Raw genomic sequence first — 19041 nt, 5'->3', positions numbered from 1 at the left:
CTCATACTGGCCCACCAAGACCTGGTTCTCCGAACTGATACTCCTCGCGACAGCACCTCCTTGGCCAATTCCTCTGAGGAAGGACCTCCTTTCTCAGAGACGGGGGACCCTATGGCACCCTCGTCCCGATCTTTGGAGACTCCACGTGTGGCTCCTGGACGGGACGAGGCAGGTTTGAGTACCCTGCCACCAGCGGTGGCGGCTACCATCACTTCCGCTAGAGCATCGTCCACGAGACATGTCTATGCGTTGAAGTGGAACCTCTTCGTCAACTGGTGCTCTTCTCGCCGAGAAGACCCCAGGAGATTCTCGATCAGTGTCGTGCTTTCCTTCCTGCAAGACGGGTTGGAGCGAAGGCTGTCTCCCTCCACCCTGAAGGTGTATGTGGCCGCTATCGCCGCATATCACGATGCAGTTGAAGGTAAGTCTCTGGGAAAGCACGACCTGGTCATTAGGTTCCTGAGAGGAGCGAGGAGACTGAATCCTCCTCACCCTCCTCTCGTTCCCTATTGGGACCTCTCAGTGGTGTTAAATGCCCTGCAGAGGGCTCCCTTTGAGCCTCTGCAATCAGCTGAGCTTAAGCTCCTGTCAATGAAGACAGCGCTCCTGGTTGCACTGGCCTCCATCAAGAGGGTAGGGGACCTGCACACATTCTCCGTTGACGAAGCATGCCTGGAATTCGGGCCGGCATACTCTCACGTGATCCTGAGACCCCGGCCTGGATATGTGCCCAAGGTTCCCACCACTCCCTTCCGGGACCAGGTGGTGAACCTGCAAGCGCTGCCCCTGGAGGAGGCAGACCCAGCCTTGGCACTGCTCTGTCCAGTACGCGCCCTCCGTGCTTACGTAGACAGGACGCAGTGTTTCAGGACCTCAGACCAGCTCTTTGTCTGTTATGGTGGGAGACTGAAGGGAAAGGCTCTCTCAAAGCAGAGGTTGTCTCACTGGATAGTGGACGCCATTGCTTTGGCTTACCAACAGCAAGGCCGACCGTGCCCCCTTGGTGTGACAGCGCACTCCACCCGGAGTGTGGCTTCCTCTTGGGCTCTAGCGCATGGCGCCTCGCTGGCAGACATCTGTAGAGCTGCAGGCTGGGCGACACCCAACACATTCGCCAGATTTTATAATCTCCGAGTGGAGCCTGTGTCCTCTCATGTACTCGCTTCAGTTAGCTAGTACTGGACCCGCTCAGGTGTCTTCGCTTGCTCGCCATTCCACTCCACGGACTGGATACGTGCGATATTTCCTCAGGTGAGCCTTCCTCTCTAAAGCCCTGAGTTCCTCCAGCACTGTTGACGCTGGCGCCAGTGTCTATTGCCTGTGCGTCGGCTAGGTGCCTCCGTGTGCATGGTTCCTCCCCTGAGTAACCCCCACATGTGTATTTCCACTGTAAGCCTCTTTGAGCATGTGTCTTTCCCTCGGCAAGCCACCTTGCCACTCCTGGAGTTGAAAGTAGATGCCACCCCACGGGCTGGTCACTCCAGTGTTCCTCCATATGTAGCCCCCTCGGGCCATATGTGTATTCTTAAGTCCTCCCTACGGGTAGGCATGCTGCGGCATATCTCCCCTGAGATATGCTTCCCAGTGTACCTTGGTATTCCTGTGTTAAGTAGGACTCCTTCGTCCGTGCCTATATCACGACAGGGAGGTCAGACTTCGCAGGGCACTGGAAGACAGCTGTGAAGGTGGCGTGATTACACGGGGACCCCTGATATAGAGAATAGCTCCCTTTTGGATAGACTTTGTGCTTTGTAACTTTTTAGACCTTTTTCATGCTCAAACAGCAACATTACACTAAAGAAATTTGAAAATGTAAAAAAACCCATAATAGTCCTCTTTAAATAAATAAATAAATAATTTATTGAAAGAAAGACGATCAGATTTTATCTGCCAAATTTATTTAATTCAAGTGAAGGTAGACAATGTCTTATTTGTTACATATGTGTGTGTTCATGCATGTTGTCCCCACAGATAAAGATGAGTGTGAGGAGCTGAACGGTGGTTGCCAGCAGACGTGTGTGAACACACTGGGTTCGTACCACTGTGAGTGCAGAGAGGGTTTCCGCATGCACGCCGATGCTCGCACATGCATAGGTAAGATCTTTACAAATCGCTTACATGCTCACAAACACACATGTATCTTGAGTAGCATCTGTGAATCACCTATAGCAATGCATTCTGGGAAGGAGAGCAACAGCAGGCTGCCTAAAACTCTGCTAGCTCAACAAACAGCGTAAACACAGCTAGTTGAGCTCTGGTTCTGCTGATCTCATCAACCTAAAACAGCCTGTTTTATCCTGTTTTACTGGAGTCTGGATGTGTCATCATCACTCTGTGACAGGCCTGGCGATGTCATCACAGTGAGACAACAGCGCTGACCTGTCCCCTAAGGCTCCGTAAATCTGCCAGCTCAGACACGACATGGAAACATCATCATTCAGAGAGCAAGAGAGAAGGAATGAGAACCTTCCAAAGCTCTTAATATATACACAAACTCCAAACTGGATTTGATTCAGAAATGTTTTCCCTTTACAATGAAAGTTTTTTCTTCCTGTCCAAACAGAAAATCTGAGTTTGCCATTACAATCTATCTGGCAGTCAAATGTCTGGGTTGACCGAACCGAATTGTAACCAAATGGTCGTAAGAGCGTTAGCAAAGGAGTGTTAAGAAAGCACTGAGTTGCTGTTTGTTTGTGGCTGTTTTCCAGTGGCCAACTCTTGCTCCGTGAAGAATGGCGGCTGTGAACACAGGTGTGTCGATTTGGGAAACGACCAGTACAAGTGTGAATGTCGCAGCAACTACCAGCTCAAAGGAGACGGAAAACACTGTGAATGTGAGTTCACATGCATACGCCATCTTTGACTTAGGTTTTTACTGTAGTAATATTGTGATGGTTATGTGAACACTTGTCTGTTTGTGTGTGTACTGTGTTATTCTCTCAGTGAAGGATCCCTGTAAGGAACGTAATGGTGGATGTTCTCATATCTGCAGTAATGTGAATGGACAGGTGCAGTGCAGCTGCAGACCAGGATACAGACGGGAAGCCGACTTTAGGAGATGTGAAGGTTTGTGTACACAGACATTTTTTACAGATAAATAATGCTTATCTTGTGCCACCTTAGACACTGTTTTGTGTCATTTTCAATTACTACCAATAGAATAATCCATAGCCGATTACAGACAATTTGTATTTTGTTCTTTTTATTTTGAGTAAATATTGTGTATTTCTTTCCCAGAAATGTATGTGCTATGGAAGTAGAATTAAAATGAAATAAAATAAGTGTAATTTTAAGAAGAAGAAAGGAAAGCTTGTGAAGACGAACTTTGATGGTTTGTTTGCTTGAATGTTAAAAATGTTGTTTTAAATAGACTTGACGAAGTCTTGAAGTTTGAAAGTTATTTTAGGCCTTACAGACATAGTTATTGTATGCCATTTTATTTTGTCTTATTATATTATATTATTTTTATTATTTATTTTATTTATTTTATTATTTTGTTATTTTTTTATTTTTATTTTTTATATTATTTAATTTTAATTTTATTTAATTTTATAGATAAAATACACACACACACACACACACACACACTGCTAGTGTAACAAGCCTGCTGTTAGTTACTATGTGTGCAGGGCAGTATATAGTCATGGGTACACATGTTTGTCTGGACCTAATTTTTTATGTCCAGACTTTATGAGACTTCAGCAGACCCCATGAAGAGACTCTTACCCCTGCTGTGCAAAAACATACACTGCCATGCTTACACACACACACACACAAATTAGTAGTGAGTTTTACACTGCCATATTTCCTAATTGCCCAATCGTTTCCTCTCCCAGACATTGATGAATGTGTGTCTGGTCAGGCTAAATGTGCTCACGGCTGTGCTAATGTGCCGGGATCATTCCGTTGTGTGTGTAATCCGGGATTCGAGCTGGGTGCTGATGGGAAACAGTGCTATCGTGAGTACACATACACATTAACACATGTTCTGTGAGTCTTTTAAAATAATGTTCGGTGTAAGCCTAAAACACTTTGGGAAACTATTATCAGATTATCTCAGTAGTTCACTGACATGTGGAATTAGTTTACTGGAGCCAAACAGTCTGTGATTGGTCAGTGTATTTGACATGCACCAATCAGTGATTAGAAAACCTTGTAGAAACTCTAACGTGGAGTGACGCTTTCTGCAGGTATAGAGATGGAGATCGTGAACGGCTGTGAGAAAAACAACGGTGGCTGCTCTCATCACTGTGAGCACACCACCAGCGGGCCCCTGTGCTCCTGTAACCAAGGTTACCAGCTCGCTGAGGACCTCAAGACGTGCATAGGTACAGTACGTGCCCCGCCTGATGGTTTTCTAGCAAATTCTTCACTACGTAAAATGTAGTTGTTTTTATATTATGAATTACTCTACCAAATATATATACACTAAGCTACATGTTTTTGAAAGAAGTAAAACAGTGATATTGTGAAATATTACAAATTAAAATTCCTGTGATGGTAAAGCTGTATTTTCAGCATCATTACTCCAGTCTTCAGTGTCACATGATCCTTCAGAAATCACTCTGATATGCTGATTTGATGCTCAAGAAACATTTGTTATTATTAACAATGTTGAAAACGGTTGTGCTGCTTAATATTTTGGTGGAAACTGATACATTTTTTCAGGATTATTTGATTAATAGAAAGTTCAAAAGAAGTGAATTTATTTGAAATAGAAATTTGTAGGAATATACATGTTCTAACTTTATATTTTTGATAAATTTACTGCATCTTAGTTAAAGTATTAATTTCTTTAAAAATATTAATTTAAATAATTCTCTGTAAATATATGCATTTTTGCAATTTAGTTGAATAACTGTATAATGACAGACAAATCTAATAACAATCCCAATGAAAAAGATACATCTGAATTACAATCATTTTACTTATTAAAATTAATTAATTGCGATTAAACAATTCTAACATAAAAGATTGTGTTTATATAATATAAGTGTGTATATATATATATATATATATATATATATATATATATTATATATATGTGTGTGTGTGTGTATATATATATATATGCACACACATATATTAAATAAACACAAACTTTTATTTTAGGATTGATTAATCGTGATGAATCGATTTGACAGTACTATTTTATATCCAACATAACAGGTCACTATTATTTAATGCCTCAAAACGGTAAAGTTGGAATAAATCTCACAAATGTTGATGGTCTTATGTAAAGTCAAGATTAACCTAACATAGAAACATAATTTGTGTGATTGTTGTGTTGTCTACACATACATTATTTAAATACTTGCCTGCTTTTTAGTTTTAATGTTACATTGTGGATTTTTTTTTCTCATGTCAGTAAGTGAAAATGTTTCTGAATTTGTGTTTGCCGTCTACAGACACGGATGAGTGTGAAAATGGGGAGGCGTGCTGTAGTCACTTCTGTAAAAATTACCCAGGAGGCTATGAGTGTGGCTGTAGACCTGGATACACACCCAACGGCTGCACATGTGATGGTATGTGTGTGTGTGTGTCAAGTCAAGTCAAGTCAAATATATTTATATAGCGCTTTTCACAATACAGATTGTATCAAAGCTGCTTCACAGTATCAATCAAAACAACTTAACAGTGTTTGTTTATTACTGGAAAAAGTCATCCAAGTTTGGTAGAGCTGATCAGTGGTATGATGGGTCATTTAATTTGAATATCCCCAACTGAGCAAGCCAAAGGCAACAGTGGCAAGGAACCGAAAAACTCCATCAAGAGACCCGATGGTGTCCTAAAACTCCATCAGATGACCCAATGGAAAAAAAAAAAACCTTGGGAGAACCCAGGCTCAGTCGGGGCCAGTTCTCCTCTGGCGTTTATGAAGTAGAGGCCGAATGTGTGTGTGTGTGTGTGCTTAGTATAATGTCTTCCTCGTTTGACCTTCTCTTAATCACAGATTGAGTCTTAAATTGACGCTGAACTACATCTTTAACTTTATAGACTTACACATTAATCTATTTTCCCCAGTTTTCCTCCTAAAGGGGCTATTTAAAGTTGATTTGAACACATTTTTGTTAACATGAAGGCTGTTTTAATATGAATGTCTCTCTTCAGACATTGACGAGTGTGTGTCCGAGACGTCAGGATGTTCTCAGTACTGTGTAAACACCCTGGGCTCTTATGAGTGTTTCTGTCAGGTGGGCTTCAGACTGGACTATGACCAGAAATCGTGCTCACGTGAGTACAAGTTTGATTGGCTGTTTAGTGCTGACCTTACAAAATGTTGTAAATCAGAGTATTATTGACACCTAGAAGTTTTGAGTTGGTGAAATGTTATATAATCTCTATCAGTGTTATTATAGTATCATTGAGGTACTATTATAGTTTTTATTAATATTTTCTATTAATTTTTGTTTAATATTTTCTTTTTTCTTTTAAATTTAATTAATGTTATAATTTTGTTGTTTTTTATTTATAATTGTAATAACATTTTATTTCAGTATTAGTTTTTGTTTTTTTTAGTACTAGTACTAAATGAAAATAAAGAATGTCTTTTTTTTTTTTAAGTTTACATAATTGTTATGAAATTTTCTTTCAGTTTTACAAATGTAGCCTTGGCATTAAAAATACATAATTTACATAAGTTTAAGTTTTTTTTATATTTTATGTTATTTTATTTAAGTTTATTTTAATTCAAGTAACAAAAGTATTTTTTTATTGTTTTTTATTGCTATTGTTTTATTGTTTTTAAAGTTGTTTTTAGTTTTAGTTATCTATAATAACCCTAATTTCTATTTCTCTGTATATGTCTCTATTCTTTTCTTTTCCATCTCTTCCATTCTGTCTCGTTTTGTGCGTTTAGCTCTGTATGATAGGGAATTGGAGGAGGAGGAGGAGGAAGAGGAAGACGTGGTTGGCAGTGAAGATGAGCCTGAGGTCCTCCGTTTGCCGGACTTGCTGTTCCGTCGCCCCCCTCAACTGCTGCATTACACCGCCGCTTTAAGCGGACCGTATGATGATGACACACACACTTACTACCCAGGACACCCACACAACCGAGAACAGAGAGAGGAGCTGACCATCATCAGCAAGAGTAGTAAGAGAAACTAGGAACAGTAAAATCAGAACTGTGACACAAACACACAGAAAAAGGAAAGGACACATAACTATATCTTGATCTCCGTGTATCAGTGTGTGAGGAGGGCTCATTCGGTGACGACTGCAGTGTGAGCTGTGAGGACTGTGCCAATGGAGGAGTGTGTCCGTTAGAGAAGGATCGCTGTGTGTGTGCGCCCGGCTGGACTGGGGTCACCTGTAATGACAGTGAGTGTGTTTATTCTCTACTAACATTGATCTCTGACCTGAACTAAAGCATTAAAGAAATACAGCTTCAATTTAAAGGGATAGTTAGTTCTGTCATCATTTACTCACCTTCAAGTTGTTCCAAAGCCGTATGAGTTTCTTTCTTCTGTTGAACACAAAAGAAGATATTTTGAAGAATGTTGGTAAACAGACATTAGATGGTAGCCATTGACTTCCATAGTATTTTTTTTTTTTTACATACTATGAAAGTCAATGGCTAAAATCAACTGATTGATTACCAACATTCTTCAAAATATCTTCTTTTGTGTTCAACAGAAGAAACATGCGTAGTGTAATCGACTCCTCCAACCGGATGGAATCTGCAAAAATCTTTCTACGTAATTCTGAATGCTCAAAATCTGCAGACTGGGTCTGACTTTCGCCAACTAACATTGAATCATCCAGACTGGAAATCAAGGTAAATATCTGGAAAAAAGTCATATAGTTGGAGTAAATTATATAGTAGGGCGTTAAATATAACATCAAAACATTTATTTCCATCAAGAGGTGCATACATTTTTGGTCAAGATCTTGTATTGACAGTGCAAGAGTCCAGAACTCTCCAGCACATCCCAAAGACTTTCACTGAATTTAAGGTCTGGACTCAGAGGTGCCGATTCATGTGTGAAAATGATTCTTCATGCTCCCTCCTAACCATTCTTTCACAATTTGAGCAAGATGAATCTTGACATTTTCATCCTGAAATATGGCTATGATGTGTCTTCCTACATGGTTGTTTAAGAAATGAAAAGCTACACACTCCATCAATTAGGTTTAGAAGAACTGTTGCAAAACATATAACCTGCTAGAAACATAATAATCACTGCAATAATGATCCAATCATAGACTCTTAAGCATTTGCCTATTTAAATCCAGCCATCAACTTTTTTGGGCTGGGCAATGTATGTTTACAAAAGAACCACATTCATAGATTACATGACAGAATATAAGACCTAAATTCAGTATATAATGAGTTACAGGTGCCATTTTTCCTGTTCTTCTTCTTCCCCGGTCTAGCTGATGTACAGCTCCCTGCTGTACTTACCCTTGCTTATACAGAAATCCCATCAATCCAATGAGCAGAGCAGTTCAATGACTCTAAGCAAAGTACTTCCTGTAGAGACACTGTAACTCAACTAAGTTATAACATAAATTGACAGCATGTTGGAGAGCCGCAGTCCTTAGAGCACCTCCAAACCCATCATTGTAAAGTCACAGGAGCGCGATTTGAATTTTCCATACCGTTTCATTTTTAATCCACCCTAAAGTCAACAGAAAGTACGGTGGCTGCTGTATATTTCTCGGCCCCTGGTTCCTCTGAGAACCCTAAACATGTATTTACTTATGCATTCTCTCTCTCTCTTTCTGTATTTCTTTTAGCTTGTGCTGAGGGCACATATGGTGTTCAGTGTAACAGTCTGTGTGTTTGTAAGAATGGGGGCCGCTGTGACCCAGTGACGGGGAAGTGCTTGTGTCCTCCAGGGGTCCAAGGTCTGCACTGTGAAAACGGTACAGCACACAAGCTTTATGTCTTGTCTTCACTTTTAACTGTGTTTTTTTAAACATCTTCCAATTCTCATGGCTTGTGATGTTTCTTCTTTCCTCTCTACTTGCAGTGTCATATTTCATTATTCATAAAAATATCTTTTTACTTTTGTAATGCTACCTTTTTCTGTCGACTCATGTTGACTTGTGTTGAAAAGAGAGGAATATAAGAAGAGGTATTTCTTTTTTTCCCTCTTTTCTTGTTTTTTCTGGGCTGCTGCTGGTTTGATAGTCTACACGGGTCTCAGTCCAATTACAACACAATATATGTCATTTTTAGAAGTAGAGAAACTGTTTTTTTCAAAGGCAATGTTTTTAGGTTAAAAAATGAGAGTGAATTTTCTTTGGGTCCTGAAACTTTTTGGAAAGAAGGTAATACTTTTATTCAGCAAGGACACATTAAATTGATCAAAAGCGACAGTAAAGACATTGAAAATGTTAAAATAGGATTTATTTTTTTAATAAATGCCGTTCTTTTGAGCTTTTTCTATTTATCAAAGAATTGCAGGTTTCACAAAAATACTAAGCAGTGGAGCTGTTAGAATAGCAGTTATTTTAAATTGTATTAATATTTTAATTTTACTGTTTTTACTGTATGTTTGATCAAATAAATGCAGCCTCGCTGAGCATAAGAGACTATAAAAAAATATGAAAACAAGAATACAATAATACCAGAATCTTTTTATCTACTTTGTTGGCTCCTTTATTATCAGTATGACCCAAAAAAAGTCACAAAAGTGTCTGCTAAATGAATAAATGTATTAATAAATGGCAAGCATGATCCCAGACTAGCTGGAGCCCTTGGGTTTAAGTTCCTTAAACTTTTCTTCTTCTCTGTTTGCCCTTGGCCTTTTCTGTCTTCATCACATCATCCATCAACTGCTTGTCTCTGAAATTCCTGTCTGATTAGAGCTGATGTAATGTGCTTTGTGGAAATCCAGAGGAACATTGTGGGATTTCACTGATGTACCGTGTGTGTGTGATGTCATCAGGTTGTCCGCAGGGTTTCTATGGGAGGTTCTGTCGGAGGAGGTGTAACTGCCCCAATAATGGACGCTGCCATCGTCTGTATGGGGGTTGCCTTTGCACACCCGGAAAATATGGCAAATTCTGCCACCTGCGTAAGTATTTATCATGCTAGGATAGTATGTTACAGTCAAAAATGGTTACTTATCTGCTTTCAGTTGTTTTGAGGTGTAGTAAAATAGTGTTTCTCTACATTAGCATGTCCCAAATGGACCCATGGTGCGGGTTGCTCGGAGGAATGCGAATGTTCGCAGGAAAACTCTCTCTCTTGCGACCCCCTGAAAGGCACCTGCATTTGTAAACCTGGCTACCATGGCGAACACTGCCTGGCAGGTAGGTGATGTTTCTACAGCATTAGAAACAGTTGTGTCAGACAGGTACATGGAGATATATGTCGTGTTCATGTATAGAATGTGCTGACGGTCTCTTTGGCGATGGCTGCCGTGAGCGATGTAACTGCTCTGACGGGGAGCCGTGTGACCCTAAAACCGGAGAGTGCCAGAAGATGTGCCCACCCGGATACCAAGGAGAGAAATGCCAGCTGGGTAAGACTCACAGTCACACAGCGATCTGCGTTCAGAAGGGAATACTGACCTATTACTTACTGTATACTGTATATGAACAGTTCGTACTCCTCCATTCAAAAGTTTGGGGTCAGATTTTGTTTATTTTGATTAAATTAATACTTTTATTCAGCAAGGATGCACTAAATTGATCAAAAAGTAACAGTAAAGACATTTATAATGCTACAGAAGATTTCTATTTCAAATAAAAGCTCTTTTGAACTTTATATGCATCAAAGAATCCTGAAAAAAAAGTATTAATCAGCACAACTGTTTTGAACGTTTATAAAAATAATAAATGTTTCCTGAGCAGCAAATCAGCATATTAGAGTGATTTCTGAAGGATCATGTGATACTGAAGACTGGAGTAATGATGCTGAAAATCCAGTTTTATCATCACAATTTAAAGTATATTAAAATAGAAAACTGTTATTTTAAATTGTAATATTTCACATTTTACTGTATTTTGACAACTTTTATTGTTCAAAGTATATGTATTGCAAACTACTCGTTTAAAAATGTATTTAGTGTGTTTAGAATACTGTATCCCACAATGCAATGCGGTTTAAGCTGAGTTTGAAATAGCATACCACAACTCTTACTACAACTCTTACTACAACTTTTATTACTTTACGTTTATTGGGCGCGTAAGAGTGTACGGGCCCAATAAACGTAAACTAATAACAGTTGCAATTTTAGAATCTCTTTATGAAGTTATGATTTCATCTGATAATTAAAGTAAAAATGCAAAATATTTTTTTTAAGACATGATAACTGGAAACTACTTACTGAATTAAAGACAGACACCCCAGTTCAATAGGGTAAAAAAAAAACCTAGAAGGATGTGACCATACTTCACCAGTTTTAAATATGCAAACAAGGCATTATCTAATTAAATATGCACTAATTTGCGACCATTTACAGATACAGAAATTGAATAGATTTACTGAGTGTATTTTAGATGTCTCTTTTTTATGTAAATCAGAAAGGGGCTGCTAACTTTTCAAATGGGACAATAATGGCTTTGCATCGCCCTCTAGTGATTGTCAGATGTCGGTGCACAGAACTTATTTAATGGCTCAGTTATTTTAATAGCTCAATAATGTCTGCATCAGAGATCAACTGTGAACAATCAATCATCAGACAATATGTCCCGTTTAAATCCCAAGGAGCAGATGCACTAAACACTCACACATGAAGACACACACTGACAGCTGTAAGTGGCAGTCATTTCATAGTGTCAATTCAGTTCAGCTCAGCCTCAGTAGCTTTGTATTAAAGAGTGAGTCACGGAATAAATGGTTTATGTAGCTAGATTTATGTTTTACATCTCCGTTATGTTATGAAAATGATATATTAACACACACACTGTGTGTGTGGATATAAATGGGGTTTCCCTCTGTTCACTGAAGAGAGAAACGAATGAATTTGGAAAGAGCGTCATGCTTTAATAACATATTTGAAGTGTCTGTTTTAGTTATGTCTTTCTTGATCACTTAACGACATACATGTTTTAGTCTTAATGGCTAAAACAGATCGTAGCTTGGTCTTAATGCTAAAACAGGCCCTTTTATCCCATCCTCAGGGGTGATTCTGGGTAATTGAAGTGAGGTTGAGGGAGAGCGCTTTACAGTTTCTAGGACAAGAAAAAGAGAGCGAGTGAATTCAGACAGTATAGACTACTTGACAGACAATCTTGTCCCTGTTGGAACTGTAATGCTAAGTGTTTCTGTTTGTCTATTAGCCTACCAAAGCTGTTTTTACTGAACAAACTAAATTTGCGGTTCTTTCTCTCTCTCAGTCTTGTTCTCAGAGTGTGAAGCTGGCTATAGGCCTACTGTAATAGTATATAATAGTATGACAATAATAAATAACATAAAAAAAGACTTTCAACAGGACAATAATAAAAATAGCCTACAAATTGCATTCTCAAACCTCAATTATGCATGTTTTGATTTGTTCACATTGATAACAAACATCCTCACTCTGTAGTGTGCGAGGCAGGTTTTTGGGGCGTAGGCTGTGCCAATGTGTGCCGGTGTGGCAGTAATGCAATAACCTGTGAGGCCAGCAGTGGGCGCTGTGTGTGTGAGGCTGGATACACTGGCGATCAGTGTGACAGGAGTAAGTCTGTTCTGTTGCTTTTTCATTCTCCTTCTCTCTCCTTGTTTCAGAGTCTTATTCTGGTATTTACACGTTGTGCCATATTTAAATGGTACAACATGTAAAAGTTCAGGTACAAATGTTAAATCTGAGGCTAATTAAGATGCAAATGCTGCCACCTTGTGTCAAAATAATAAAACTACATATACTACTCATACTAGTTCTATTTTTGGTATGCATAATGTGCACAGTATATAAAATTTAGGAAACAAATAGGTATTTCATAAACACAGGACCTACAATATTAGGCTAATGTAAAAAAGACTATGCGGTGTGTGAGATACTGTATCCCACAATGCAGTGGAGTTGATTTGACCTTTTGTGCATTGTGAAAGTAATTACAGATACAGCTTTCTATATTTTTAACATGATTTTTTTACTTCTCATTTGATCTGACTGCGAGAAGCTAAGACATTTCTACAGTCGTGGCCAAAAGTATTGGCAATGAAATACATTATGTTTCGCACAGTTTGCTGCTTCAGTATTTGTAGATTATTTGTTTACATTTCTATGGTATACTGGAAAACAATGATAAGCATTTCATAAGTTTTAAAGGCTTTCAAAGATTTGCAATATATGCAAAGAGTCGATATTTACAGTGTTGACCCTTCTTCAAAACCTCTGCAGTTCACTCACTCTGCTATGCTGGATTTCAGCTTCACATAACCAAACCCTGACTGATGGCGATCCGTTCTTCCCTTATTAGTGCTCAGAGTTGATCACAATTCGTGGACTTCTGTTTGCCCACTCGCATTTTAAGGATTGACCACGGGTTCTCTATGGCATTAAGATCCAGGGAGTTGACTGGCCACGGATCCAAAATGTAAATTTTCCAGATTTTCCAGATGTCCCAAACAGTCTGAAAGGGGCTTCATCAGAGAAAATAACTTTGCACTAGTCTTCTGTTGTCCAATCCTTGTACTTGTGCAGAATTTCAGTCTGTCCTTGATGTTTTTCTTGGAGAGAAGTGGCTTCTTTGCTGCCCTTCTTGACAGCAGGTCATTGTCCAAAAGTCTCACTGTACAGATTCACACACCCACTGCCGATATTGAGCAGCTCCGGTGTCATGATTCTCTATCTGACTCCTCAGGAAGAGACGGTCCTGGCTCTTGCTGGACAGTCTGTGACGTCCTGAGTCCTTCTTTCCTGCAGATGAACTTGATGATCTGATAAATGGTTCTTTCAGGTGCAATATTCTTTGCAGCAATTTCCTTGCATGTGAGGCCATTTCGATGCAAATCAATAGTGGCTGCATGTCTTTCGTTGGAGGAAACCAATGCTAACACAAGAACACAATGACGCACTTCTTCCCTCCTTTTATAAAAAATCAGCCTGCTCTTATAATCCAATCAGAATGATAGAGTGATTTTACCTGACTAGTACTCATTCACACACTTTCCCATGTGCTGATGATATGATTAGTGAAATGATGTTAGCTGGTCATTTTGTGTCAGGGCCAAAAACAGTAACATTTAGGGTTACAAATGGTAACAAGTAAAAATTGTATTACCTCTGATCACTCTACACCATAATCTAGAAACAATGTGAATCAACACCACAACAACTGAAGCAGCAAACTTTGTGAAACGCAAAACAGTAAATTCTGTTCATGTGTCCTGAATCTGTATTTCCTATGATGCTTCATCATCATCATCATCATCATCAGAGTGTCCTGAGGGCCAGTATGGAGCCGAGTGCAACCGAGTGTGTGAGTGTGAGAATGGTGCCGAATGTGACCACATCAGCGGAGCTTGTACCTGTACCGCCGGCTGGCTGGGATCACACTGTGAAAAGAGTGAGTAACAAACAAATGCATTCAAATTCAGAATGATTTACATATACATACCGCAAATATCACATTTATGTAATCAGCAGAGTTGTCAGTACAACGTTTTTGTCAATGCACATTATTTAGTATTTTCCTGGCCATTTATCTTTCTCCACCGTGAAGAGTGTTTTCATACCCCTAATGCACTGGGGCCTCTTCTTCACCAGGGAAACAGGAAGTCTCAATCAGTCTTGGAGGGCAACCCACCCATCATGCAATCTGAGTGTGTGTAAAAAGGAATGTTTTTGATTCCCGTTTTCTCATTGAAACGCTCACTCATCACACACAGTCAGGCAACTTTTTGTTTAGTTTGTTTGGTGTGTCATAATGACATCAATGCAGGAAACCGAAATCATATGTTTCAAAAAAATATCTGGTTAATAAGAGCTAGAAGCATGTAAGAAGGTTTTGTCCTCCATGACCTGTCGTATCTGCCTTCTAGTGGTTGATCTGAGCCACTGACAAAACATCTCCCAAACTTACACACACAGACACACCCTGCTGGATCCATGACAGCATCCTCTGCTTAATGAGACAGCCACATGCAGCTGGTGCACTTTATGAGGAAACCACAATGCACAGACATACACACAGTGCCAAACATAGACGCTAGACTCCTATCTTAACTACAAAAAAAAAAAAAAAAACTCTAGCAAAAACCCTGCACATGTAAAACACACACACACACGCATACAAGATGCATGGACAGGCATCTGGCTCATACCCATTTAACACCGCACAGCCCCCAGTTTTCAGCCTAGATTGCATGTGGTGAGATAAAAGATTATTGAATATTGGCATCTATTGAGTTGTCCTAGCGGACTGAAAGAAATAACACACCTAATTGTGCAACCAGTGTAGTCTATTTCAGGAACAAATGAGTTGGTTCTATTTGTAGTGAATCAAAAATATACAGTACAGCACAACCGGTGTAGTCTGATTCATGGACAAATGACTCTTTAAACCAGATCATCTAGTAACATCCTGTAGATGTTTTTTAAACTTATGATTTTAGTTTCCGTGCATTGAGGCCATTATAACACAAATGTGCAAATGTTGTTTGTGTGTTTTTGTGTTGCTCGACTGTGTGTGATGATGAGTGTTTCAATGAGCGAACAGGAATCAAATACATAGCACTACAAGTGTAGTCTGATTCACGAATGAGTGACTCTTATGAGCCGATCCTTTTTTAGAGAATAAAAAACATTTAGTGCAACCAGTGTAGTGTGATTCATGGACAAATTACTTTTAAATCAGTGTTTTTTTTATGGATCAAAAACAGGCAGCACAACGAATGTAGTCTGATTCACAAACAAATGACTCTTTTCAACCAGTTCTTTTTTAGTGAATCAAAAACTCTACAGCATAACCAGTGTCTTCCTAATCACAAAAAGTTTGTAGAGAAAGAAAGTAAGCCAAAATAACTTCTTGTATCCATTTGATGTGGTTGAGGGTGCAGCAAACTATCATTCACATGATAACCAGGGCCGACAGAACGGATCTAGATTCCGCACGGCAGGGGAAAAGAATAGTAAACCTGTCTAAAGTCAATTGAAGCCAACAAAGGAGATTTGGACGGGGCAAAACCAGGTCTTAGAGGACCATTAGCGTTCCATCTCCATCTGGATCAACTCAACCACCATTGATTTAGATGCATAAAAGCAGATTGTTTTAGTTTATAGTGGACTTTTACGTTCACAGATTTCATCTTTAATAAATCAGGGCCTGACTATAGAGATCAGGTCTCCGTATAGGCACCACAATTCCACCCGTCCGTCTTGGGACGTTTTCAACTCGGTAGTTCATCTGGATGTAGCCAGCAGTTCCACTCATGTTCCATAGGCTCAGATGTCTTCCATGCTTCTTAATCATACAACCCGACTGAATAACAGCAGACTCTCTCTCTCTCACACACACACACACACACACACACACGTGTGGCGGGTCTTTAGCGAGCTCTTGAGTGCTATCATCGGTCTCCATCTCTGAGGGCCTCAGCCGTGAAACACATTTTACCGGCTGCGGTCCGATCACAACCATCCGCTGCCGTTACACGCACACGCGCTTTACAAGATCTTATCAGGCTGATGGAAGACTAGACCGATCTCTTGTGATCGCGCGTGTCTGCGTGCCATATGCGCCGTCGCTGTATGGATGTCTGTCTACACTTGTGTTCATACAGAGAGATTGCGATTTCATTTGCTTGTGTGTGTGTGAATGAAAGACAGTAGAGTGGAGTCTGTACCAAGTTTTTGTCTCGTTGAATATTGTTTTAGAATAACTAAATGAACTAAGCCCCTATTTTATTTTATTTATTTAAAACTAAGAAAACTGCTTCTTTAAAACATTTGACACCATTTTAGCCAGGTGAACTAGATTTGATGTCTTATGGAGTTTTGCATGAAGTGTGAGGTGAAAAACCTGGGCTAAAAAAATCCAGTTTTTCACTTAACCATTCAATAAAATGGTTTGCAAATGCTTTTTCTTGTTAATTAGCATTCATGAATCAAACACTTTCATTTTATATTTGCTAAACCATTATTTTATTTTTATTTAAAAAAATAAATAAACAACCCTGGCCAAGAAAACTGCTTCAGTAAAGCATTAAACACCATTTTGGCCAGGTGCACTACATTTTGCATGGGAGTTTTGCATGAAGTGTGATGCAAACCCTGAGCTTTAGGTGAAAAAAAAGCAGTTCAGGGAATATTTGCACAGGAGGCATATTTCGGTACCCAGACAGTGAACCTGTGGGCTCAGCTGGTGTTCTAGTTTCCTCGAAATGTCTGTCTGTCTGTCTTCCTCACACACACGTTGACTTTGTTGTGGTGAGGATGTGCCGCACATGTGGCGAATGAGATCACGCAATCAATGCTGATGAGGGCAGTTCACACGCTGAGGTAATGAGACATGAAAAAGAGAGATGAGCAGGATGAAGGGATGAAAGATGGATAATTCCACGCGGATACTAGTAAAACAGTAACCTAATTATATTCGAATCAGAATTCTGACACTCTGTTGGCTCTCTGATGCCTCTGGGGGGTGATCTATGAGCATGACTTTCCAATGATGTACCACACATTATAACACACACACACACAGACGCTGCTGACTCAAATCTTCTCTCCTCCTTAGGATGTCCTGTTGGGTTTTACGGGGAGGACTGTGCGCAGATGTGCCAGTGCGGGAATGAGGCCCAGTGTCACCACATCACAGGCGCCTGCCGCTGCACCCCTGGCTGGGCACCGCCGCAATGCATTCTGGGTAAGCCGCCCACATCATTAAAACGGGGTGTGATTGGAGGCTCATCTCCGGCTGAACGCCGCATCCTCGCACAGAAATAACCCTACAATCGCTCACCCAAACACTGTTTATCAGCTCGCTGACACATTCGATGTAGTTTTTAAAGCATGTGTTTGTGTATGTGTGTGTGTGAATAAAGAGAGGGAAAGGTTAAATGCATCCATGTTTACTGTGGAAGGATGCTTTTTAGGAGTGTTCCGTTTGTGTGTCTGTCAGTGTTTTATTAGGGTAAGATGCTTTTTTAAGAGAGTTCTGCGGCACATTGGTTTAGTACCATCCGTCTTCTCATGCGATCTCCCGTCAGTAGTTTAATAGATCAGGGGCCCAATAAAGATTTATCTCTCTTTCTGTTTCACTCTCTCTCTCTTTTTAATGAAGTGAGGTTTGTGTTAAAGATCCCTCTCTCAGATGTTGCATTTTTACGTCTGGCTTTCCCATGACATGCTTTGCAGGGAAATCTCGCCTGTGATGAAACTTCTCTGGAGTCGAGTGATGTTATTAGTTAGCTTTGTGGTCCTCTTTTTTCAAAGGGTGCAAATCATTATTTAGATTTGCATCCACTTTTTCTCTTTTTTTTCTTTTTTTTTCGCAGTAGCAAAATCTCCTGCCATTTGTGTCTGCTAAAGCAAATGCGTTCAGGCCATATACAAACCCCTTACAGACATCAAATGAAGTGTTTAGAAATAGTGTAGATAGGTTTGTTATCTGGACACATAAGGGCTTTTTACACTTCACAGGTTCATATTTCCCCTTGGGTTACCTTATGTCACACTGTTCAACCCTGCTACACTTTATAATAATAACATTCATTTATAAGATGTATAATATAATTTCACTACCGGTCAAAGGTTTGTGGTTCATTTTTTTTGTTTTCTTTTATTCAGCAAAGGTCCAATGTTTTATGTTACAAATAAATGCTGTTATTTTGAACTTTCTTTTTTTATTTGAAATTTTCATTGATTTCTGAAGGATCATGTGACACTGAAGACTGGAGTAATGATGCTGAACATACAGCTTTGATCACAGGAATAAATTACATTTTAAAATATATTCAAATAGAAAACAGTTGTTTTAAATTGTAATAATATTTCACAATATTACTGTTTTTACTGTATTTTTGATTAAATAAATTCAGCCTTGGTGAGCATTAGATAATAAATCTTACCAATCCCAAACTTTTGAACGGTAGTGTATTAGTAGCTGATTTACAATCAAATGTGAATATGAATGAAAATGAATAAATGACCGTTTTAA

The 19041-nt window shown here is 39.5% G+C and overlaps 1 protein-coding gene across 2 annotated transcripts in view; it reads left to right on the top strand.

The window, feature by feature from the left end:
• megf6 (multiple EGF like domains 6) overlaps positions 1-19041 on the top strand; it is a 59432-nt gene that overhangs the window by 28150 nt on the left and 12241 nt on the right. Inside the window, exons 6-21 of one of the 2 annotated variants that reach the window (XM_056243341.1) lie at positions 1972-2094; positions 2709-2834; positions 2944-3066; positions 3837-3959; positions 4191-4328; positions 5409-5525; positions 6112-6234; positions 6860-7093; positions 7189-7320; positions 8740-8868; positions 9897-10025; positions 10129-10263; positions 10341-10475; positions 12486-12617; positions 14323-14451; positions 17620-17748. In XM_056243341.1, the coding sequence (XP_056099316.1) occupies positions 1972-2094; positions 2709-2834; positions 2944-3066; positions 3837-3959; positions 4191-4328; positions 5409-5525; positions 6112-6234; positions 6860-7093; positions 7189-7320; positions 8740-8868; positions 9897-10025; positions 10129-10263; positions 10341-10475; positions 12486-12617; positions 14323-14451; positions 17620-17748 (2157 nt within the window). The remainder of the gene's footprint in view (positions 1-1971; positions 2095-2708; positions 2835-2943; positions 3067-3836; positions 3960-4190; positions 4329-5408; positions 5526-6111; positions 6235-6859; positions 7094-7188; positions 7321-8739; positions 8869-9896; positions 10026-10128; positions 10264-10340; positions 10476-12485; positions 12618-14322; positions 14452-17619; positions 17749-19041) is intronic. The other variant, XM_056243342.1, reaches the window with a different exon arrangement.

The sequence above is a fragment of the Rhinichthys klamathensis genome, unplaced genomic scaffold (assembly GCF_029890125.1).
Source record: "Rhinichthys klamathensis goyatoka isolate OS25496 unplaced genomic scaffold, OSU_Roscu_1.1 h1tg000786l_1, whole genome shotgun sequence".
Classification (NCBI taxonomy): domain Eukaryota; kingdom Metazoa; phylum Chordata; class Actinopteri; order Cypriniformes; family Leuciscidae; genus Rhinichthys; species Rhinichthys klamathensis.
This window is presented reverse-complemented; position numbering and strand designations above follow the sequence as displayed.